The following is a 25,716-nucleotide window of genomic DNA, read 5'->3' on the forward strand; positions in this document are numbered from 1 at the left end:
CTCACATATATGGGATGTACCATGTTACAACGCATACCATTACGACTACCTACTGTTACAACGTGACCATTACAACGCATACCATTACAACGCATAGCGCTTTGAGGTGCTGGATAGTGGTAAGTATAATTTACTATTCTAACTCCAGTCCCCGTGGACACTAGGGAAGGTGTTGGATAGTAAATTATACTTATTCCCTATCCTAGAGCGCCCCCAGCGCAATGCGTTGTAATGGTATGCGGTGTAAAAGTTGCGTTGTAACAGTAGGTAGTTGTAAAAGTTGCGTTGTAACAGGTGTATACCCATATATGAATATCATGCAATGCCTATAGACCATATGTGGATATTTTTGTTTTAACAGAAAAGCGGTGGAAGAAAACCTCTTATTCAGGTGTCTATATAGATCTGATCCTTCATATACCTTGTATCTGTGTCTTCAAGAGTCCTGCAGAGCAGTTCTGGTGGATAATATGGTGCCAGGATGATTAAGGGCGTTAATGAATTGTGGTCCTTCGTAATGCGTTGCCTACCAAGGCCTGGAAAAAACTCAGCATATTGTTTCACCATTACTTGGAATGTACATGTTTCTCCAATTATTACTTTACTGTGTACATTCAACATGATAAACAGAAATATAATATTTTGTTTTCCAATTTTCTATTAAAAATTGCAAAATCCTGGCATATACAGTGTAGCCATTAGGTTAGTCACCCTTTGATGAATTTACCTACAGTCTGGGTAATTCTGGTGCTACTACAGTCTCTAGATTATTAGTGACGGCCTTGCGAGTGCGTATTTGGTTGAGATCAGTGGTCCATGACTTGTTCATCATGTCTGTCTGCCAACCTGACTCGTTGGCCATGAGCTGAGATGGATGTTGGCAGGGACACCTGCTGAGTGCGACCCGTCACAGGGCCTCCCATACTGTTGTTTGAAGAAAATCCCAGAAACGTAGCTTTTACCCATGCCAAATTCAACAAGCATTTGCAATGCAATCAACCTCGCATTTGTTTAAGTTGGTGCTATTGGTGCAGCAAATGGTACAGTTATGGCATGTACCACTATAACATCACAACTGGAACGAGGCACCAGGCACTATGCAAGATGTCATTTCATCAATGTTCCAGCCCTGCCTGTACTTCGTAACTGCTGGCGTTTCCTTAAGACAAGAGATAGGTACTTCCCATCAAACATGAAGTGGCAAACACATAACAGATGTTACAGAACAAATGACATCAGGGGCCCTCCTGGTGCCAACAAGTATCAAGAGCACTGCACTCGGATCATGTGGTAAGGCGAAGGCACGTGCAGTTCGGAGCAGAGGCTCAACTGGAGCCAAATTTCGGGGGGGAAGGGTGGGGGTAGCGGGGTGTGAAAGAAAATTCTTTTTGGGTGGGGCAGGCTAATTCTTCCAGCCATAGGCAGAGTGGGGATGCAGGGGCTCTAAGAAGGGGTGAAAAACAACAAAGCCTCATTAACTAGAAAATGGCCTTTTAAAGACCTGTGAAGTACTCAGTACAGCTGTGTGTGTGCGCCTGGGAAGCTGTGTCAGCCCGGGCTGACAACACACCACGGGGAACTGAAGCCCTTGGAAACCAATGGGCGTTGCTCGCCTGGTTCGGAGTACACACGCACACAAAGAAACGCATGCACACAAACACACAACTTTTTTTGCCTGGAGGTGTAGCATAGTGCCAACTACTGTGGCCACAGGAAGGTGGTGTAGCTCAGTGTCCCCACCTGTGATATCCCAAACTTCATGGCAGGGTATGCTTTTAAATACTCAAGACATTTGAATTGCAGCAACTAGGGGAGGGGGGCAGTGACAATACATGCAGTGTGCAGGCCTGGGAGTGAAGACCTCGGAGGGAACGCCCAGGGGAGTGGGGGTTGTGTAAGATGGAATGTGAAGGATGACGGGTCCTGGTGGCACTGTATAAATTCCGCGTCCCTCAGAGGGATGCTCTGCCAAGGAGGGAGTGCCCTGCTAAACTCCTGGCTGGCAGACTCTAGGGAGGCACACACCCAGGAGGGTGTGCCCTGCCCTGTGGCCCGTGCTGTTTGCAGTTCAGGTTTTTTGTCTGTATTTTGGTTACTGTCTGGCTCCAGCTTTTTGCAGCGGTCTGTGGCACAACCAGCGCACAAACAAAGAAGCGTGTTAACAAAGCGAAGTTATTGGTGCGAGGCTTCCAAAGTCACCCAGGCCCTAAGCCCCTGTGCTGAGGAGGGGTTATACTCTGGTCTGTCTCTGCAGTGGGTAAGGCTCCCACATGCACCAGGATGTGCAAAGTTCTGCACAACGGAAAGATTGCACAGGAAAAAAGCGGTTTCCTTATTATTTGCTGCTGCCAGTAACTGACCATTTAGAGGGGGGGGGGGTTTAAATTGTATCCTGCCAAATGAATATTTATTAGGCAGGTAGGGTACAAATAGGTCAGTAACTGACCAATCAGACATAGAAGGATGGTGCCATGTGAGGAGGAAAGTGGTAGGAGCAGGATAGGAGCGAGCAGTGACCGTACGTGGTCTAATGGTCAGAGCGGGGTACCTTGAAGCTGGGGAACCAGGCTCGATTTTTGGGGTTGGCCCTGGCTGTAAACGGAATGTGTCCCTCTGTAATGTAACTTCTGGCCATGTAAAGTTCTCTGATACCTTTGGATCCACTTCGCGTAAGCCGCCATGGTTTGGTGTGATAGTGCAGCACAGATATAAATAAAGATAGTGGACAACATGGTAAAAGGTCGATCGTGTTAGCTATAAATATTTGTGCCCGTACAATAAAGGGAAACGCCCTTTGTTCCAGTGGAGGCGACCACTACAATGTAAGTTCAAAGTTAATGCAGGCACATCTTAATGAGGGTTTGGTGGAAGATCCCCATAGGTTGAGGGGAAGCGGTGGGTAGTCTACCAATGCAGCACTTCATTTAAAGGAAGGAAAAATTATATAATGCAGCAATGTTGTTAGAAATAGCACAACTTAATCGCTAAGAAATTGGCTTGCGTTCACTTACTTGATCAATGGGGCATGCTCTGCCTATGGCATCCTCCCCGTCCTGAATATTGATGTTAGGAGGACATTTTTGTAGGGACGCTAACCGGCATGGCGTGCGTGGCATTGTTGGGAAGCGGGGTCCATTCAGGCTAATGTGCGAGTCTGTTCACTAGAGAATGTAAAGAGACTCCGCAGAGCCATGTTGCAATATGGAAAGAAAAAAAAAGTAAAAAGCAGACACCGGGCTACAACTTTGAAGAGCGGCGTCCATGCATATTAAACTTATGCGCATGCGGCCGGCGCCCGCACATATTAAACTTATGCACATAGCTGGCACATGGGGGCCTGTGAGGCATGCGCCATGGCAATTAAAAATAAAATATAAACGAAGTAGTACCCAAGCAAAACGGGTAAAGACCTACAGGGTAACTAAACTGTAGTTAGCCGGTGCCGCTTGCCATAAAATGGAAGTGACATATTGGAAGGCCAACCAATAATGAGCCAGGAAAGCAGAGCAACACCGGTGTGAACCAGTGGCAAGCAGAAGGAGGGATTACACGCCGTATGCTGATTACTACAGGTCTTGCAGCAGTACTTGCCCGCTGCCTAGGCTCGACCTAAAAACGTTCTGTGTATTCATGATGACTATATCCTTTCCTACACATATAAAATATACAAGCAATTTAGAAAAATGATGTCATGGAACTAATTTTTGGAATTCAGGCTTTCATACACTGATATTTAAATATTCTTGTATGTTGTATCTGTCAATCGTGAGAGCATAAATTATGTACATTCATTTTTTAAGAGCTTTGTTAGCTGTGAAGGCTGTAAGTAGCAAGTGTCATGTGTGGTCAAAGACCAAGGGTCAGTCAGACCAATAAGAGAACTGAGTAATAGCACTGTCTCTCAGTAGCACAATCCTACAAGATTAGGGTCCCCATGGCAAGATCAGGTCACACTTGTTTAGACCAGAGTGTAGTGTGCGGGGGTGAAAGCACCCTTAGTTCTCAATTAATGTCAATGTATAGGTTCCCCTCATACCATGGGCCCTTGAAACAAACCTTGCTCTTTGCAAAATTGAAATATTTTGTATGTAAGAAATATTTAATAAACATTGTGTCTTTCTCCCAACTTTTGCACTTACCTGGTGTAAACCTCTTGTACCTAATCACATTAGTCCCGTCTGTGCATTCCATTGTGCTTCTGTGCAGCTGCTTTGGTTTGGGATCCACTAAGCATGTACAGAACTTGTCGTTCAAGCAGTCCTCCTGTCATTGTCCCTGATCCACTGTTTGGGCAGACTATTTTTAAACCGGCTTGAGCCATAGACTAACCTCCTTGGCACCAGAGGTTAAGATACCAAGGAGGAGGTAATTGGGTGCCTTTAATGGAGGAAGAGGGTTGTGTACATAGATATGTAAAGAGTGAGAACATATTTAAGACTAATGCAGATCCATTAGGCACGTGGAGTTCATTGCTTCACCAATATTGCAATATATAGAACATCATGTACTTTAGACGTTATTGCTCCTAATTTAAACTAATACATTTCAAACCCAGGGGAAGGCGCAAACTCTCTTGAGGACCGTGTACTTCATGGTGACCAAAGTGAACACAAAGTCCTAATACTTGCTTTCTTCATAGGTTTTAAACCCTCAGTCTGGGGGAAACATAAGAGAAGATTTTGGCCTGACATTACTGACTTCAGATTGAGTACATGAGAAGAGTCTGTTCAAAAATGCTTTTTCAATCGTGTCCTCTTAATTTCCTTATCTGTGACCTTATGTTTCTGCCAGACCACAGCAATTGAACTACAGAATATAGCATGTCATGCAGATCGACTGCCTATTTGACTTTCTAATGGGGTACTAATAGTGAAGTATACACTTAGAGTGGAAGTGTGCTGTGCTGTGAAGTAGCGCTCATTCCATCTCCTTTTTTGCCTCCCTCCCTTCCCTGTGTCACTGCTCTCTCTGCACTATTCTGATCTGCCCTGCGAAGCAAAATGTGTTCTAAACATTTTGATCTTGCAATTGTGCTATTCTTTTAACTTAATTTAAATGTATTGCTTTATTTTCTTCAATATGCATTTTAAATTGAAATAGGAAGCGCAAATGAAATTGGATGTTGACATGAAGCAAACTAATGAAATTGCCGGAGGGTGAACACTTTAGGCACAAAAGGTGATGTTGAAGCACTGGGAGTGTGTTTTCATGACAGAGTATTGAGTAATCGTTTTACTGGCCATTTGTTTTGGAGATAAATATGCTTTCATGTCCTGCAAGCATGTGTTACATACACCACATTCTTCACTGTGTGTGGCTTACAGGTAGAGACCATCCGCTGTTGTGCTTTGATGTGGATGAAACGTGCTGTGCAGTGATTCCTGCATATTCTTGCTCGTGTCTTTTTTTTCCTGTTAACTTACTTTTATCCTTAACTGAGGTCCACAGATTTAAATCTAGACGAACATAGTTCAGTGGATCGAGATGGAGCTTCAGAAGTTGAAGATATGGGATATATTATCCTAACACTGATTTCTGAGCCTTATAGTAAGTTGTGTTTGAGATCTTTTCATTGACTGAAATACTTTGATGTGTTAGTATGATTCATACTTTACAGAGGATGTGTAGTGTGGACCTGTGCTGGTCTACAAGATAATGCATCTCGAACGGTATGTCAAAGACGGCATCTCCTGCATTGCACCATGCAGACCCCCTGCAATCCCGATAACTCACACCCATGTGCTGTATCCACTCCATCTTGGGTTCTTGATAGCGCGTGCAGGGGCTCTGCATTTGACCCTGCTATCTATAATAAGTCTTAGATTGTATGGTCAGATCATACTAACCAGATTAGCAACATCTTGTTGTGGTCTTTGGAGCCCTGAGAAGAACATAACCTGTAATACTTGTGACTCTATAGAATTTAAATGAATCAGATGGCTGAAAAGTGATTGTTTCTGCGGACGCACTCTACCCCAGTGCTAAGAGAAGACTGGTTTATCGTTATCTAAGTTTAAACCCGATGGATGCCCTCCCCAAGCGTGCTTCTGTTCCCGCGCAGGTATTGAGAGCTTGTAAAACATGAAAAACGACTCTATCACAGATGGGCCGGCCCACACTTCGTTTGTAGTGCAGTACACCCGGCATCTCCCTTACTACATGCACTAAACTTTACTTCTGTGTGCTGTTAATACAATACACCTGCACTTTTGTATGCAGTGCTCTTGTGTATTGCACTACATTGACTTTCACACTGTACGTCCACCAAATATATAAATTACTTCCAAAATGTTATCAGGTCAAAGACTACCCCCCTCTAGTGTGCTGGTTCTCCTGTGGGGCCCTTATTGGATAGAATTTGTATCTGACCCTTCGTATATCCCAAATCTTGCCCTTACAACAAATCACCACTTTACTTCAACAAAGGCCTGCTTTTGTTAAAGCTAACCACAGTGTATCTTGTAGTGCATGGTTACTGCGGGCACGGAGGCGCACAATGCCCTGACATTCTGCCTCACTGTGCTCTTAGTAGAACGCCTGCCACTCAGGTTCCTTCTGCCCTACTCTTTACAAAATGAACTGTAGTGACAATGCATCCTGTCACCTCCATATTGCATTTGTATTGAAAGGAGGGCAGTTGTTTTAGGTCTAAGAGACGGTAGACGCTACTCCAGAGAAGGTAGTTTGATCAGCATGACCGCATGCTCCATAAATGACCTAATTCCTGCAGATGTGTCCTAATGCCCATGCCTTTTAAGCAACAGTGGACACCAACAGCAAAATAGGCCCAGACACCTGCTGCTATTGTAGGAAAAGTCCCTCGATTTACACTTTGGAATATAATGCTACTTAGATTAGATAAATGAGTGATCAAAAGTCTGAGCACACATGAAGAACTTAAAACGAATGCTATGGTTCTATTGTTAATTGCTGGGGAGTTTTCCTTTGCCTTCCAGACTGTTGCTTGGTGGGCAGGACCAGAGGAAATCCAACTGTGCCTTCCTCTGCTCAGGTGCTGATTGGGGTTTCCTGAGCTGCTCCATCCCAGGCCTGCTAGACCCTGTCACGTGTTGTCTAAGCAGTGAGAAAAGAAGCTAAGAGGGAGTAGAGCTGCCCTGTAGAGTCTGTTGTCCTTGAACCCTGTGTGCCACTTGCTTCACCTCCCAACAAACGTCTTCTTTAGAGAGTTCAGCAACATATGTTGTGACCCATAAAAGGTCTTAAATCCGGTTATTTGACCAGATGCTATCTCTCAAAGCTTGACCTTGTGGCTGTGCTTAACAAAGGACAGGAAAGATCTCTTGTGAAAGGCTGCACGCCTGAGCACACACAAGAAGGTTCTTGTTATCCAAGGGCTAGGGTGGAAGTTTTATCATACTAATCCTTTATTTGCCGTACAAAACGAGTTCCTCTTTAAATAAGGTATTGTTGGCATTACAAAAGCAGGGGAAAAGAAAGGAAATGAACAAGAAATAGGAGGAAGCCTAAGCGAAATAAGCAGCCATGTGAGGCGAACTAGAATGATGGATAACGTAACTTTCAGCATCACTCAAGGAATGGAATTAGATCTGCCACCCCGGTTGACATGACCGCATAGTGCAAAGGGGTAAGCAGGATTTCTGACTGAAGGATCAACCCCAGAGGAACTTAAGGTGGATTGACTGGGTTTTGCAAGGGAAGCCTGTCCTGAAAGCAAACTGGCAGTTGATCGGGCATGAAATTAATAACCCAAAAAAAATAACCCTTGAATTGGACCCAGAACATAATTGATTGCCATTGAAGATAGTAGTAGGTCAGCGGTTCTTAACCGTTTGACTTCTGTGGACTCCCACTGGATGCTGAAGGCCCCCTGCCTAAACAATTCTGCGATTACAGCCTCAAAACAATGCATAAAAATACAGACAGAAGTACACATCAAACAAATACACATTATGACATCTTTATTTCAATGCACAAATGAAAAATGTTACAGAAATCAAAATTTTAATGTAAATGTTGGAACGTTTGAACATTTGGTTTTCTTTCTAGATGAGTGGGGAGAGGATGTAGCCCTTCGGCTAGAGCGGTCTACCTCGAAGCTAGGGAACTGGTTTCGAGCCTCGGCAACGATGCTCAACATCCTGTGATTCTGGGCAAATCACTTAATCTCCCTGTGCATAACAAAAAATGAATGTGTCCTTGTGTAACAAAACTGGTGCTCATGTAAAGCACTATGATATCTTCGGGTCTAGTTCGCGGTATATAAAACTCTTAAATTTTTTTTTTTAAACTAGACTGTAGCACGCCACTGTATCCTTTTTCCTCCAATGTCTGCACATTTTTTTCAATGCATACCACTGCTTCAACACAACATCCATTCCAGATTCTGTTTGCTGTAGACCGGCTGCTCCAACGAATCAAACTATGGACACCAACTACATTTTTTAGCCTCCATTTCAAATTCCTACACATTTACAGAGTACTTACACATTTTTGAATTTTACCTTTCGCTTTTTAAGTATAAGTGGAAAGGTGGCAATAACCTTGCATCAGCTGAAGGGATTAATGTACTCCCCCTGGGTTCCTTTTACCCCCGACATATAGAGTTGTGAGAGGGAAGAAGTTTAGAAACTATGAGGCATTGCAAAGTTATGATTACAATCTTTGAACTTTTAATAGGTTTACTACCCTCTCAGGCCTTGAAGAAATAGATTGACTGGATCAACAATATCCTACACATTCCAGGACTCGGGTAGAACACGCTATCCCTGGACCATTCTGTTCAGACATTACTGTCAATCCTAGCCCACAGGCTTTAAACTTAGTAATGAATCACCAATCCGCCCCCCAGATTCCCCATGCCGAAAGAGAGCAGGTTAGTAGTGGCTTAGTATCACACATAATTACGGAGAAAGAACTGGGAACCCTGGGGAACATGAAGAGTGTTGAAGCTCAACTGGGGTTGACTGTACATGACATCAAACATGCAGGAATTACTAACGAAATAATTCTGAATATTCTATTCTGGAATATAGCGGGCTAACGATCAAAAATTAGCAATGACTTATGGCTTGATTTTATCGGTAAATTTCATTCATGTGCTCTGTCTACAAGAGACCTGGGCCACCATAGTAATACACATTGAAGGGTACAAGACTTATTTTACGCCTGCGATTCCCTCTATTTCTGGAAGGGCTAAAGGAGCATTGATAGTTTATATTTCGAATTTCTGGGAGATTAAGGAAATAATTTTCCCCAAGTCAGAATCTAACTTTCAAATCCTAACCTTTAATGTGAATAAACAAATGTTTGTACTGGTCAATTTCTATAATAACATGTATAAGGAACAGTTGATCACAACCTTAAAAGAAATTAGTTTTGCCCTCCTGGAAATTCAGAATAAGTGTACCCAAAGTGTTTTTGTTATATGGGGGGGGCCTTTCATTTAACGCCATGTGGTGAAAAAGGTAATCTAACATGTGGTTTAACAGATTAGAACAGCATAAACTTAGCCCACTTCCCTCACACAACATGTGGCGAATGCCTAAATGAGCCATTACTTTTATAGGATTTGGGTTTTGCTAATGAATTAATGTCACCCCCAATTCCCTTAACACAAACTTTTAATGGCATCTATATATAGATTTTATTTGTGTACCACATCGGTTTGCGTCCCGTTTGCTGAATTTTAGTACTCATTATAATGCCGTTGGTGACCATTTCCCAAACAGTGTTTCAATACTATGTCTGTCCAACTCTGGCAGAAGTAAGTCAGAGAGAAAGTTTGGGGAAAATAATTTGACCATTGACAGAATAAATGGGTACTCTCTTAAATGGGATAAAGTTGACCCACAACAAACAACAAAAGTGGTATAAACAAATTCCCTAAATTCCATAATGAAATGTTTGGACTTCTCAATTTCACACCAAGAGGTCCTAAGCAATTTTATGGAAATCACAAAGGTGATAAATGAAACATGAGCGTCCAACAAAAACAAAGGAAAGGTAAGAGCAAAGGTTGGTTTAACAAGACCTGTGCAAAGGCATATTTTGAGCCAAAAATTGCCCTACATAAAGAGAGGGATAAATATGAAACCAGTCAGCTTAGAAAAGCATATAACCAGGCTATAAAATCTAGAAAAGCTGATTTAAAAAAAGAAACCTGGGAAGAACTACCTAAAAGCTGTAGGAGCAAGGATAGCACTGCCTTTTGTAGGGTTGTTAAATTTCCCTTTCTCTCAGAAGTCCGGAATAAGCCGACAATTGAAATTGCTGTTGATGAAAAGCACTGGGTAGAACATTTCTCTCAAATGTTTGGTCTTAACATTGATGTGAATCATGTGATAGAAGATAATGCTAAGATAAGTCCTCATTTTAACCCTGTAAGTTTTCCCATAGTTTTGATATCATCCCAATGGACGTTGAGCGGGCTTTAAAGGCCAGTAAAGGGGGGAAGGCTCCAGGCCCCAATGGGGTTCCAGTTGATCTTTTTAAATACAACATGGACCTATGGACACCAATACTGACGAGTGTTACAAGCCACGTGTACAGTCGGGCTCATTGACTCATGATCAGAATCAATCCTGGTCCCGATATTTAAGAAAGGAGACCGACAGAATCCGGCCTGCTACCGCCCTATATCCTTACTAGATTCTTTGGGTAAAGTGGCATGCTGTATCATCCTTAACTGCTTACAGCAATGGGTGGATGACAATACAGTACTGCCCGACCTCCAATTCGGGTTAAGGGAAGGTCTGGGCACTATGGAAAAATATGTGAATGCAAAGGGGGGGGGGAGGGAGTTATATATGGCCTATGTAGACCTGACTGCTGCATTCGATTGTGTAAGTCATGCTAAACTTTGGAGAACTTTAGAAATGATGGGTGTGGAGATCCATAGTTAATTTTCTAAGAGAACTGTATGCGAATGCCACGGCTAGGGTGAGGTTTGGTGCAGGCGGGGAGCTCACTGTATCGTTCAAAGTAGAGAGGAGGGTTAGGCAGGGTTGTGTCCTGGCACCCTTCCTTTTTACACTCTTTACAAACGGCCTTGAACAGGCCATGTCGGAGGGGTGCCAGGATCTAACTCTGCTACAGAAGCGCCCAATACCTGCACTACTCTATGCGAATGATGCTGTGATTTTAGCCCGAACTTCTCTAGAACTACAACGTGCCCTTAATAGGTATCACATTTTTATGGCAAATTTAGATTTAAACATCAACATCAAAAATACATTTGTAATGAGCTGTGGGGCAGGGAGGAAGAAACAGTACAACATTTTTATAGAAAAAGTAAACTTAGAATCTACCACTACACACCCTTATTTAGCTATTTTAATCGACGATAAGGGTTCGTGGAGGCAAGCAATAAATGCCAGGAAACTCCTCTTTATGAGGACCACTACGGCATTGGTTAATTTTGCGCACAGGCTAGGCAAGAGGCCACCGGTGGAGATGCTCCAGATATACCAAGCTAAATGTATAAAAGTGGAAAATGCAGTCCCATGAGGTACCTCGACATATAACTGCCATGTAGAACTGGGAATACCGTATACCGTACATCACTGACATAATAAAAGTACAACCAGTCCTACTATGGCATCGTATCTGGTCATCTCCTAAAACATTATTCAATCAGGAGCTTCTGAAGGATTGTCTTGGCCTTGATAATGTACATAAGATTGGGTGGCTCATGTACGTGATAAATGACTTACTTGATCTGGGTCTTTCAAAGTACTATTATAATCCAGTACTGATAGCACAGATTCCTAGGAAATTAATTAAAAAACAGTGCATGAGTCATCTGGAGGGGCTCAGATTACTTACGGATTTAAATAAATGCCCAGTCCAATATAACCTAATGATTCAAACCACTTTAACAATACAGCCATACCTAACGTACACAATCTGAGTAGATATGATAGGTTTGTTCTGACAAGGTTCAGGCTGAACATATTCCATCATCTTATAACCTCCCCTAAAGTGAATGACTGGGCCAAAACTTTGTCAATCTGCCCCTGCGGCGATGTATCGGCACAATCATCAATGCATGTGGTTGTGTTCTGTAAATTTTATAAAGAAGAGCTGAGGAGAAGTTGGGTAATACCCATCTTAAAAAGTTTGGGTATGAGACAATGCCGTTCCTTGCCTTGCAATTTCTGGACGCAGAGTGTTTTACAAAAAATATTGCTCCATTTCTGAAGCTCTGTGTTAGGCACAGACAAAACCTAGAGTAGAAATTGATGTCGCACACACTGTGTGAGAATATGATCTTCTCTGTTTATGCTTTATTGATGTATTAACTGTCTTCGAACATTGATTCTCAATCTTGGCATTTACGTTTTATTGCTGTAACGCACTTCATTACTTGATTTTGTAATTTTTTAAACTATTTATTGTAAGTAGAAAATGAAATTAAACTTTCTAATCAATGTTTTTTTAAAACTGTACTTTTATGGTTTTTGTATTTTCATGGAAACCGAATAAAGGAATTGAATTGAAGTATATAACTTTTATTAATCTAATAAATATTACTAAATATAATAAATACATAAATATATTTTTCAAATAGTCGCAGGCACCTGAGATTGCATGGTGGACCCCAGGGGTCCGCGGACCACAGTTGAAGAACCACCGTCTTCGAAGGTTCTGATTAGCATAAAATAGTAAACGGTCAGAGTCGGTAACCTCTGCAGAAAGCCTCTATTGGGGGTATTTCTGTAGTGAGAATACATTGATGTTCATTTTTCACAATTGTAAACGTGTTAATTATGCTTTATCACTAGAAAGCAACACAAGCTTTGTGCCTGCTTTCTGAGCCTCCTGCCTAACTGCATTCCTAGGTCGCATGCTTTCAAAACCGTCGTCCGGTTTCATTAAGAAATATGAAATTAATCACTACCTGCCAAGCATTGCGTGCCCGCAAGAACCTGCCAATTATATAACTCCATATGAAGATTTATTATTACAACGTTTTTGCTTCAGTCAGTCACTGTGACATAAGACTGTGTGACGCTGCCTGCTTGTACTAGACACAGCCTTCTTTTCTGCCTGTGGCGAGACGGTCAATGAATGCTGTCCTGCCTGGGGATTTACAGGAAATGTCACGTTGTAATTACAGGTTATTCTGACATTATTCGTGTTTGCATGCACTTGCTTTTTTTGTTTTCTTCAAGGCGTTAATATATGTGTTTTTTTAGATCACAGGTTTTCCGATCCGGAAAGTGTAAACTACACATTTGAAGCTGGTACCTGGTAAGTTAAGATACTGGTTTTCTGTGTGTCTGTGAAAGTTCCAAAGAAGTTTGAAAATAATGTTGCCCAGCAGTTTCGTCAAACTGAGCCACTGACCACCCAGAGGTTGGCAAGTCTGTTTGTTGGACTGGCAAAGACTCAGAAGTTCAGAACATGTGTTGTGCTTGCTTAGAAAACAAGGGTCATAACAAGACAGACAGACAGACTGATGCAATGGCAGCTGCATGGTTTGGCGAGGAGTCCAGTCTATTCCAAAGATGGTTCATTTATGCAGAGCATTCACAGACCCAGAGAGCATCTCCAGAACTATATCACTGCTAGTAACAGGATGTATGATTGAACAACTACTGCCTGAACCACAAATTCCTTAACCATGAAGGCTAAACCAAGAGGAATGCCAAACAACTTCATTGTTTACGAGTTCCTAAACCACGAAATATATTTAAATTGCTCATTACCCATTTTCACCACTGTTTTTTTAATCCGCATGTTTTTAACATTTTAAGGATACAACCTCAATCACTGTCCGAGATAACGCCTTCATTTCCATACGCTCCATTTACTGCCTTATTCACTGCCCCAAAAACCCTGTCAAGAAACCCATCTGTAACAGTCCAGAAAGCCCACACATCCTGTTCGGAACACATAATTGTTCACTTTAGGACACCCAGTCACTTCAATAACCCGATACCAACTATTCACAGTCGATATCCGGTCCCCTGATATCTGACCCCTCCTCATTGATGTCGTGAGCCATACATGATCTACCTGATGCATCCTTCAATGTTTGGCCGCAAACGGCCTCATTCAGGGCAAGTCACTCCCTCGCTGCCCCAGGTCATCTCTCACTCACATTCAGAGACTCCAAATGTTCTTCCTCCTTCTAACTGTATTCACTGTCCCTTATTCCGTAACCCTATACTTCACTGCCAGTAACCTCTCTCTCACTGCCCCACTACTTTGTTTCTCATCTTCCTCCGTTCCTAAGCAATGTGCTGGCGAGGGGGCATAACCATGTAGGCGAGGGAGGGCAGTGGTGAAATGTGGGGCAATGGTGGGGAACGGAAAAAAGTGTGGTGATCAGGCAAGATGATGGGTGCAGCCTGTCTCCATATGACCCCCGGGTCCACACTACATATTAATGGGTGGGGGGGTAACATGCATGCCCTCCCGTCTCTACCTGTCTACGCCGCTCCTCCACTCTCTGAAGCCAGCCTCATGCGTGTGGCTAGGAAGGGTGGGAAGCGTCGAAAGGCGGGGTGGAGGGTTCTCATTGGGAGGGAGGAGTTCAGATGAAAGACTCTCTGAGGAGTGAAGAATCGGGTTTTAGAACCCAGAGGCGCCAGGGGCACGCCCAAAGTCTTCGAGTTCACTTGTCTTGGTACACAGAGACACAGAATACTTCTGGATGGCGTCCGAGATCAAATTTATTAGCTGCAGTTAGTAACAGTAATCCCAGCAATACAACACAGTGTACAACTCCGGAAACTGCTCCATTTCCGTAGAGCAAGATATCACTTTTTATCCACATTTTGCTCATTATTATTGCACACCCACTGCGACAAACACTGACAAATAGAATACTTTTTCCCACACATTATCACATCATAAAAAGCTCGATTTACATTGTACCAACCCACAAGTTAATTATTAGGAATGTCCCAAATTCAATTTCCACGAGCCGGACAAACCCATAATTGAAAGCACTACCCATGTAATGAAAAGACATAAAGAAGCAATTCAGATATTGAGTAGGATAAGATATGTGCAAGAGAACTAAAAGTTAACGATATCTTGAACAGTGATTGGCAATTTCAGACAACGATCAGCTAGAGGAATTGGCTTAGCAAAAGGTCCGTTTCTGGTGACGGGGTTCAGCGTCTCACCATCCACTCGCAAGTCAGAAAAGGCCTAGTTAATATGTACATGAACAGCGAAGCCCATGCAACTTTGTTCGTTCGGTTACCTCCACGGCCTACGTGAGGGCAACACAAAATGGGGGCACGGACAAAATGGAACCCATATTCAAGACAAAGTCTCTGAATACGTAATGAACTCGCTAGTTAACGTGACAAATTCATTCCATATTAGCCGTACTCACTAGATACGGTACAACATCACCAAAATGGCGACGGAACCATAACCTCATGGGACAAGGCAGAATTTTACAGAACCTCAGGAGGCGACATCTGAGGGTCTTCGGTGTCTCAGCATGTGTGAGGAGGGGCAGAGAGACCTGGGGTGGCGGAACCTTGTGTCCAAACAGAGCATGCTGAGGAGGGAAGGAGCCAAGGGCAATTTTTATTCCCCCGGAGGGAGGGAGCGTGTTGTTGCATTAATATTACCCCAACCCTGCATGCTTCATTTACATAAATTACTAGAATTGGTAACTGGCAGGATGTAATCAGAACATATTATATATATATATTGTGGAATCTGTGATTCCCACAGAGTACGAAGGAGTGAGAGGAGGCGTGAGCACGGGGATTGGCCAGTAGATGGCGTAGTTGCTAAATAAAGCATCTGTAGAAAGACTAATTTAGACTCGTGGATGAAGACGCATGCCTATTGCCGAATGACTCTTGTCAGAGTGGCTGCAGATGTGGTTTATGTAAGTCGTTGTAAAGGAAGTCGTGGTTAAATGATTGGTCTTTGTTCGGGGTTCGGGGTTCAGGCCATTCGTTATTCAAACGTCTTTGTTTAGGATGTTTCCCCTATTAACCCGTTGGATGATGCCGTTGGTCAATGATTCTGAAAAGGGGGTGGTGATGAACAGAGTGTCTGAATTAAGCAGACCCAGTCCAAAGATCAGGGCTTGATCCATCACCGTTATTTATCTCACTGCCCCATCGCAGCTCAGAACCTGGCTATATGCAAATCAGTCTGTCCCTGGCCCAGTGCATCATGGGAACAGGGCAGACTAAACTACCAAGCCAATTCTTCCCCAGAAAGGAGACAAGCTACCGGGGACCGGTTTCTGGCATTTCAGCCATCTTCGGCCCGGCTTACTTGAATCCTGATGGAGCAGTGAGAAAGGGACTCATGTCTGAGTATACCCTGCCACACCTATAGTGGCCAAAAACGATTCTGAAAAGGGGGTGGTGATGAACAGAGTGTCTGAATTAAGCAGACCACTCTTACCCAGTCCAAAGATCAGGGCTTGATCCATCACCGTTATTTATCTCACTGCCCCATCCCAGCTCAGAACCTGGCTATATGCAAATCAGTCTGTCCCTGGCCCAGTGCATCATGGGAACAGGGCAGACTAAACTACCAAGCCAATTCTTCACCAGAAAGGAGACAAGCTACCGGGGACCGGTTTCTGGCATTTCAGCCGTCTTCGGCCCGGCTTACTTGAATCCTGATGGAGCAGTGAGAAAGGGACTCATGTCTGAGTATACCCTGCCACACCTATAGTGGCCAAAAACGATTCTGAAAAGGGGGTGGTGATGAACAGAGTGTCTGAATTAAGCAGACCACTCTTACCCAGTCCAAAGATCAGGGCTTGATCCATCACCGTTATTTATCTCACTGCCCCATCCCAGCTCAGAACCTGGCTATATGCAAATCAGTCTGTCCCTGGCCCAGTGCATCATGGGAACAGGGCAGACTAAACTACCAAGCCAATTCTATACCTCGCTGGTGCTGACGTCGGCCAATGGCTGACGCGACCGCGCCCGTTTTTTAAAACGGCTGCACTGCCGCAAAAAAGCGGAAGCAGCCAATGGGTTAACAGTGTCCTAAGAGCAAAAAACCCTCCTGTTGCTCAAATGTGTGGTTGTTCTCCGCTCCAGCTGCCGGATAGAAAAGGCTCCTACCAGCCACCCCAAGCCTTAGTATTTCATTTGTAAACGTTTCTGCTGAGCAGGGTTCTCATTTAAGTCTATGGGTTATAACCTTGTTCTTGATGTAAACTGGGGTGTTAAGTTGATGAGTTTTTTGCACTGATACTGGAGTTGTGTGTCCTGCTGGGTTATACCAGAGACCATTCTAGCTCCTTTGTTCTGGCATAGTTACATATGATCACTAGCGGCTGCTACTTAAAAGGGTGGTGAGGCGGGGGCCCGATGGAGGACAGGGGATAAAAAAAATACCACTTCCCTTCATACCGCCAACCACCACCTCACCTCCCTTCACTCTGGAGCAGCTTGGAACCAGGAAGCAACGCACACAGCCTCCCAGAATCCCCAGGCCAATCACAACGCTCCCTTAGCAGCGTTGTGATTGGTCTGAGCGCCGAGGTTCGACGCTCAAACAGGGGCTGGCAGGCTGGGCATGTTCTTCACCCAGGCTGTACTGCAGCTTGATGCTTTGGCCTACCCGAGATGGACGGCCGAAGCATTCTGCGTACTTTTAGTGCTGCCGCCACTCCTCCTCCCTGTGAGGTGGGGGTGAGCCCAGCACGCCCTACCCCGTCAACTGCAAGCGGAATACAAAAAGCAAAATGATGATAACGGAACGTTATCATTTTGTTTTTTGTATTCAGCTAGCAGCTGAAGCAGTGGGGCGACACTCCTCTGCCTTAGTAGAGGTTCAGCTACTGCATATGATGCTGAAGACTTAGCAACAATGGCATTGAAGACATTGCAATAGTACTGCGTTTTGTCCATTATGGGTCATGTGTGATTACCAGCAGGTCTTGAGCATAAGAAAACTGAATCTACAAAGTTTGAGACCGTAAGCAGCAGAGTTTCCCCACATATTTAACCCTCAGCCATTGCCAAGGATGAGCCTCACAGCATTAGAAACTGCAGGGTTGCAGTTCATGCACCATGTACACTTTACAAGAAATTGTAATCTCTCTTCCACCACTATGTACCTTCACTCCAGTTCTGTTCTTTCTTTAGTCATTGTGAAGGGGTTCCAAGGTTTGATCAACAAGAGGATAAGAGATGTGCATCTTTCAACGTTTCTGCAATCTAGTATTTCCCTCCATGATATAGTGGGTCTCTTGAAGTAGCAGAAGAGCTACACCTTGTCTATATAAATAAGCATATATATAGATTTTTCGAAGGACCACCCATTTACTGTCATTCCAGCTCAGGTAAGAGTACTGATGTAATCTATCAGTCTGTAAATGTTATGTTTGAGCAGGATCATTTCTTGATCCCTCAAAGGTGTTGCCACTAGTATGTTATCTGACTCCTCCTTTATTCCAAGCAATTTTGGTGTTTGATACTTGATCCTTGTTCGGCCTGGGTGATTCAAACTTGTAGAGACAGTTATTTATCCAGTACATTGGACCCTTCGGGCATCAGGCCTGCCAACTCTGGTTCTTTCTTCTTATAGTCTCACAACTCTTTTTTGAATATCTCTGTTAACCAGGTCCCAGCCCCATCATGAGTGTGATGCTGTTACTAGGCTGCGGTCTCTTTTACTGCTTTTGTGCCCAGAAATGGGGTCTCTTTAGCTGTCCCATGGTCATTTCAGATCAGGGAGATTAGTTTCCTTTGTTGAGATGGTGAGGACGGTCCGATGACTGCAAGATACTTTATTGAGCAGGACATCTTGCTTACCCAAGTGCACCTGTCATCAACAGCTGTTTGCCCCTCCCCCTAATTTATATTGTTGAAATTTGGAACCTGTTTAGGAAAGCAAATCTGTGTTATGCTAAAATCTAGTAATGCTTGTAATTAGATCGTTATCATCAGCAGTCCTCGGACTAACTATATTTATTCATAGAATTCTTTGACGGCCAGCTCTACGTCCCCACATGATTGAGTGGTACGTTTTAATGACTCTGCCCTACATAGAAACAAAACAGATCTTTATGACAGACCCAGACCTATGATTGGCCTTTGAACCCGATTTTTCAAATGTATTTGAGATTACATTCATATAATCAGAAAAAAGATCCAATGAAGTCAAGCTTTTTTTCCACAGGAAATATTGGTCAGCTAAAGTCCCCTGTACATCTAATGTTGCAGTCACAAGCTGGCCCCAGATCAGATGCCCTGTCAGTCAGGTCATTTGGCCCTTTTGACTCACAGTGCAAAACTGTTGACTTTAATTATTGTGGGAAGGCTCTGACACTAATCTACATATCACTCACTCTGTTTCCTTGGGTCACGATGAACCATCAAATGATTTTACAAACAAAAATGTGCGTTTTCGGTATCTAAATGTAATATTCTCTTCAATTACTCTATATCATTGCCTAAAAACAGAATTTGCTCTCCTCTAATCAATCAATCAAAGCATTTATATAGTGCACTACTCACCCAGAGGGTCTCAAGGCGCTAGGGGAGGGAGGTCCGCTACTGCTCGAACAGCCAGGTCTTGAGTTGCTTCCTGAAGGCGAGGTGGTCCTGGGTCAGGCGGAGGTGGGTCGGGAGGGAGTTCCATGTCTTGGCGGCGAGGTAGGAGAAGGACCGTCCCCCTGTGGTGGCTCTTCGGATGCGGGGGACGGCGGCGAGGGCGTGGCCGGTCGATCGAATCTGGCAATTGGGAGCGTAGAAGTTGAGGCGGCTGTTGAGGTATCCTGGGCCTGGGTTGTGTAGGGCTTTGTGTGCGTGGGTGAGGAGTCGGAAGGTGATTCTCTTGTTGACCAGGAGCCAGTGCAGGTCTCTCAGATGTCCGGAGATGTGGCTGCGACGGGGGATGTCCAGGATGAGTCGTGCTGAGGCGTTCTGGATCCGCTGGAGTCTCTTCTGGAGTTTGGCGGTGGTTCCGGCGTAGAGGGAGTTGCCGTAGTCCAGACGGCTGGTGACGAGGGCCTGGGTGACCGTCTTCCTGGTCTCGGTGGGGATCCACCGGAAGATCTTACGTAGCATGCGCAGGATGTTGAAGCATGACGAGGAGACAGCGTTGACTTGTCTGGTCATGGAGAGGGAGGAGTCCAGGATGAAGCCCAGGTTGCGTGCGTGGTCTGTTGGTTTGGGTGCGCTGCCTAGGGCGGGGGGCCACCAGGAGTCGTCCCAGGCGGAGGGTGAGGATCCCAGGATGAGGACTTCCGTCTTGTCCGAGTTCAGTTTCAGGCGGCTGTTCTTCATCCATTCGGCTACCTCTTTCATCACTTCGTGAAGGTTGGTTCTGGCGGTGGCAGGGTCGTTGGTGAGGGAGAGGATCAGCTGGGTGTCGTCAGCGTAGGAGATGATGTTGAGGTTGTGCGGGCGTACGATGTCTGCGAGGGGGCTCATGTAGATGTTGAAGAGGGTTGGACTGAGCGAGGAGCCTTGAGGAACGCCGCAGATGACTTTGGTGGCTTCAGATCTGAACGGAGGGAGGCGGACTCTCTGTCTCCTTCCGGCGAGGAAGGAGATGATCCACTCCAGTGCCTTCTCCTGGACTCCGACGTTGCTGAGGCGCTGTACTATGGTACGGTGGGAGACAGTGTTGTAGGCCGCGGAGAGGTCTAGGAGGATGAGGGCCGCTGTTTCTCCGTTGTCGAGCAGAGCTCGGATGTCATCGGTGGCTGCGATCAGGGCGGTCTCGGTGCTAATGACATCAGAGATCTTGTTTTCAAAGTTTGAAAGCTTTAATGAGGCTCATTAATCAATTTCTTCACATTGTTGCATGACTTAAAAAGGGAAAATTATCCTTTTTTGTCATAAAGCTCATGAGTGGATGTTGTATATATTTGCTTCTACTATTGATCCTTCTACATTTCTTTACTTCCCCCACCTTTACTTCATCCCACTTTAATCTCATCAGTTATAGATATTAAAAATGCTTCACTTTACCACCTTTATTTTGACCTCATTCCTCAAGTTTATCATAGTGCTAATTATTTCCTTAATCTAACTACATGACATCTCATTACTATTATCCTTTACACTGCATACATTATTTAAAACAGTTACTTTATTATAACGCTAATACATCTCTAAATAAAGTTACTTAATTAGAATAAATGCATAATTTGTGTCATAAATCTATTTACTTTAATTTAGTTAATTAAATAAAATAACCAAGTTGAAGTTGTCATGATAACATCATACCTATAGTTAACTGAATTGAAATAATGTACTTTTAAATAAATAAATGTAAATTAATTCATACCCTAGTCCGTTAAATTACATTGGACTCATTTTAAATCTTTACTAAGACTAACCCCGATCCTGACTGTAAACATCACTGATTTAGTTTAATATAATAGTTATATACATGTTGTTTTTCAAACACTTACCTTTGATGTTAGTTAAATGTTTTCATTACACTATTTTTCATTTACCGTAATCGTAACCCTAAATTAGAACTACATTACAATACACAAAAACATCCTGGATAAAAACATGTAGTTACCTTAGAAGTAATGTTCCTGGTGCATTGGGCAAAGTGAATGTTTAACTGCATAAGTGCAGGCAAAGTAAAGGTGAAGTTGACTTTATTGCATGGACTGCTGTCATGTTAAGATAAGGTCTTGTCTTCAATTAACTTTTGATGTGTACCCTATATTGTGGTGCAGCTCGTATGACTGCAAACCTAGATGTGATGATGCAATTAAGCATGGAAAATCTGATCTACATTTTGTATTTTTACAATTTTTTGAAAACCAGGATAAAATTATACACACTACTGTCACAGCAAAATACATTGTGCTTGTATATTCCACACATCATATAGGAAGAAAGACAACCTAAAACAGGCCATAGTACACCCACCTTTCCCCCTCATATTTTTCCATGTTTCTGAGAAAATCCCCATGCCACATAGATTGGTACATTGTGCTTCGCGCAGTAGTCCATGCCAGCATGTCATTAGGATACTGAGGGGGGGCCCGTAGAGTTCCAGTGCTTGGTAGTGACTTTTTTGGTGACCGTTGTTCCTACCCCACCAAAGTGCGGTCTCATGGTCACCCCCACATTCTTGAAGATGCCTTCAAGTAAAAATCCTGATCGGGGGGGTCGGTCTGTCTGTCACCCCAGGAACTCAGAATGTGTGGTAAAAGTTGTTTGCCAATACCTTGTTACAACTGGACAGTCCCATACCACATGGAAAAAATCCCCATTGACGTCGGGGCAATGAAAGCATTTGGGTTCAGGGAGATAGTTTGCCCGTCTGTCTGCTGAGCATGAAATAGGTGTGACTGAGATAGCTGGATGAGTTGTAGTCATGCTGAAATGACCAGAGTAAGTGGGGGCTTACAAGCAGCACACCAGTCTGTCGTTCAAGGGACACAACCACCCCTCCCAGCATGCTCTCAGTCTCCTCATCAAATCAGGGGAATTTATAACCAATGTTTTGCAAATCTGGAATGTCCCCCCTCTTACCCAAATCTTTGCTTTGAGCGAGCTGAAATATACATGTTTTGACAAGAGACTCCTGATGGTATGCAAGTTAGTGGTAGAACTGGGATTTGTGTAAATCGAATTCTGTAAATTTTGAGGGACTTCATCTGGGCCCCATCCAAGAGGTCTCGACCCTCGGGATCCAGATGAGGTGGAGTGTAGCAGCCATCAGCCCTTTTTAGAGACATGTCACCCTACAATCCCAATCAAGCCACCACAGCGCTGAACTCTATGCAATTAGAACCACTCTGGTGACCTCTGGCAGAGCTTGGGGTATAGTGGCATCATAAAGGAGCCCCAGGATGATATCTCTGCCCATTAAGGCTAACTTTTCCAGATCGCTGGGTCATCCCACCTTCTATTCAGCCAGTTGTTAATAGGGTTTGTGCCGCCCAGTAATAAAGAGGCACATCTGCCATGGCCATTCCACCATCGAATATGGACAGCATGCATTTGCTGAAGGCCATTTGAGGAGGTCGATATCAGCACAGAAACGCATGGACCCTGGCCATCCGCTCTTGGAACCAACCCTGTTGAATAAGCAACAGGAAGGACTGCTCCACGTAAATTAGTCGTGGGAAGATCATCATCTGAAACCGGGCCACTCTGGCAAGAGTGTTACGTGGTAGTTTGGCCCACCAGGCCAGATCAATGCGGGTTTTGAGTATTTACGTTCTCAGATTCAAGCCAGTGCTCAAGTACAATATGAATTACTAAGTATTAAAAGCTGAGGCATCTTATTAATAGGAGTGGTTGCCAGGTTTTATCATCCCGATCTTCTCTCAAGGGAATCAGTTGCAATTTGGACCAGTTGTTCCAGAGACTTGATGCCTCCCCAAGGGCCTCTAGCAGGTGGGTCAGGTGAGGTTCCGTGATAAATGGATGGGAAAGAACCAAAAGAATATAATTTGCATAGAAGGCAATACTGTACTCCATTGCCACCCCCTATGTAAATTCCACGCCTGTGCATCTCAACAGACCCACACTGCCAGGGATTAACTGGCAAGATCGAATAAGAGGTGAGTGGGGCCACTCTTCCCTGGTGCCCCTACTGATCAGGAATAGTGGAGAGAGGACCCCATTTACCTGGACATGTGGTTGTGCATTTAAGACTCAAAATATGACCTGAACCTGGTACCAAACCCTAGTTTCAGCAGCGCCTCAAGGAACATCCAGTCTAGAGAGTCAAATGCTTTCTCAAAGTCCGTAAGCAGCAGTGTCCTAAGCACCTCAAGGGCTGGAAGCATGCAAGGGCCAGCTAAACTCTATGTATGCAATGACATGTTTGGCGATGTGGAACAAATCGGCTGCGTTCTGGGTAAACTAGGCACCTTTTGCACCGGAAAAACCCTATTTGCAAGGGCCTTGACTGAGTTTAATCTCCGTATTCATGATTGAGATTGGACAAGAAGAGGCACATTTGTCTGGCAATTGTCCTGGTTTATGTAGCACCACAATGTTCGCCAATTTCAGTCTGGTGCAATACCCCCTTATCTTTCACCTCATGATACACCTCCAGGAGGGGCCAGAGTAAGACTGGTTGGAATTTCTGGTAATACTCGACCAAGTAGCCATTAGGGCCTAGTGTCTCACTAGACGTCATGTCCTTGAGGGCATCTTCTATCTCCCAGTGAAAGAGGCTGTTCAAGATTTTTGATCTCAATGGGTATCGGGATCTGCAGAGTAAATCTCAGATGTCAAAGTGACTCGCCTCCCTCCATCCACCGTTAGGTGGGGGACGATATGGTTAGCACATGCCGTCCACTTCAACCTTGATAGCTGCCCCTCGAACATGTCACAACTTAAATTTACACTTCCTGAGACCGACCTGGTGTTGCCTGTGTCGGTTGTTGGGCACTTACACAACCATCATGATTATCCTCCACAGATCCACCCCCCCTGTAATTGTATTCATATAGCGCTTACTATCCCTGACAAGGCATTGCAGTGCTTTTCCGTGAGTATATCGCTACTCCGGATCCCCTGCACCTATGCATTCCTACTGGTATGACATGGAATTTCAATGGATTGTTAGTGGTTTAAATGAGGGGCTGTCCACCAGTTTGTGAGACACCTTACGTTGGTCGTATTACTACTCCAAAAAACCAACCTCATGCATTCCAAGTGCCCCTTCCTAGATCGCTACAGTTAGGACAGGGTGTATCATGCAGGGTACATGCTAACTGCAGGGGATTGGTGATTCTTCTCCACAGGTCCCTCCCACTTGTGGCGCCCGAACCTCTGTTGACCCACTTGGAAGATATGTGGCAATTGAGCGATCCGTGGAAGGCACTCACTATAATTTCCTGAGTGCATATAATCCCCCTTCTCTCGCTGGATTGACCCTCCATGCTCTTAGAGGGTTGCAACTGGGAGTGTCACCAAGAGTCATAGTACGGTATTGAGAGGGGATTTAAATGATATTATTAGCCCACTTGATTGGGCTGAGCCACTTGAGATAGCAAAGAGGGGAGGATCAGGGTTGGCGTACAGGGTGAATGGCCTGGGCTCGTGTGATGTGTAAGGAATTCAGAAACCGCAGACTCAAGGGTACACATGTTTCAGCTGCCCATGAATCCCTATCCGGGACTGCCATGTTGCTGCTTTCGGTGACTGATGTTATGCAGCAGGGGAGGGCCAAATTATGTGGCAGTGTTAAGTAAATTATGCAGCAAGAAAAGACAAATAGTTTGGCGTAATGCAGCACATTTTGTGATAGTATTACTTCATTATTTTGTAATTTCTACACTCTCTAGGTATTGGTGCCTCTTCATTAGTCCCAGTTTAACACCCAAATACAACACTAAATAACCGAAAGATGACCAGTGAACCTTTGCAATGGGCATTCTACTCCTTGGCAACACATGTGCTGCATTATTAGTAAACTTTTAAACCGTTTGAGCTAGAAACAATTTTTCAAATTAAAATCTGCAGGTTATGCAGCAGATGATAAATTATGCGGCAAATCTATAATTATGTGAAAAGCGCTACAGTCACACAATTCTAGTGGCCCTGCGTATGATATCTGTTGTTGGTGGACTGCTCATGCGAAGTCTGGGAAAACAATGACTGGCTTGGAACGACAGGTGAGTTTAGCTACACATACCTCTTAGAATTATGTCTCTGTCCTATAATTGCAAAGCTGTTAAACTATAGAGTGGCACACCCAGCGGAGGTTTCTTTGCAAGTGACATGTGCGCCTTTTTCAATTATGAAACACCCGGGTAATTGGTCTGTGGTCATCCAAGTGTGA

At 44.1% G+C, this 25,716-nt stretch overlaps 1 protein-coding gene across 3 annotated transcripts in view; it reads left to right on the plus strand.

Annotated features, from left to right (window-relative positions):
* Positions 1–25,716, plus strand: part of ESRP1 (epithelial splicing regulatory protein 1) — a 384,375-nt gene that overhangs the window by 112,015 nt on the left and 246,644 nt on the right. For all 3 annotated transcript variants that reach the window (XM_086966011.1, XM_086966012.1, XM_086966013.1), the window contains exons 5-6: positions 5,449–5,547; positions 13,179–13,233. In XM_086966011.1, coding sequence (XP_086822137.1) covers positions 5,449–5,547; positions 13,179–13,233 — 154 coding nt within the window. The remainder of the gene's footprint in view (positions 1–5,448; positions 5,548–13,178; positions 13,234–25,716) is intronic.

The sequence above is a fragment of the Lissotriton vulgaris genome, chromosome 4_1, assembly GCF_964263255.1.
Source record: "Lissotriton vulgaris chromosome 4_1, aLisVul1.2, whole genome shotgun sequence".
Taxonomy (NCBI): domain Eukaryota; kingdom Metazoa; phylum Chordata; class Amphibia; order Caudata; family Salamandridae; genus Lissotriton; species Lissotriton vulgaris.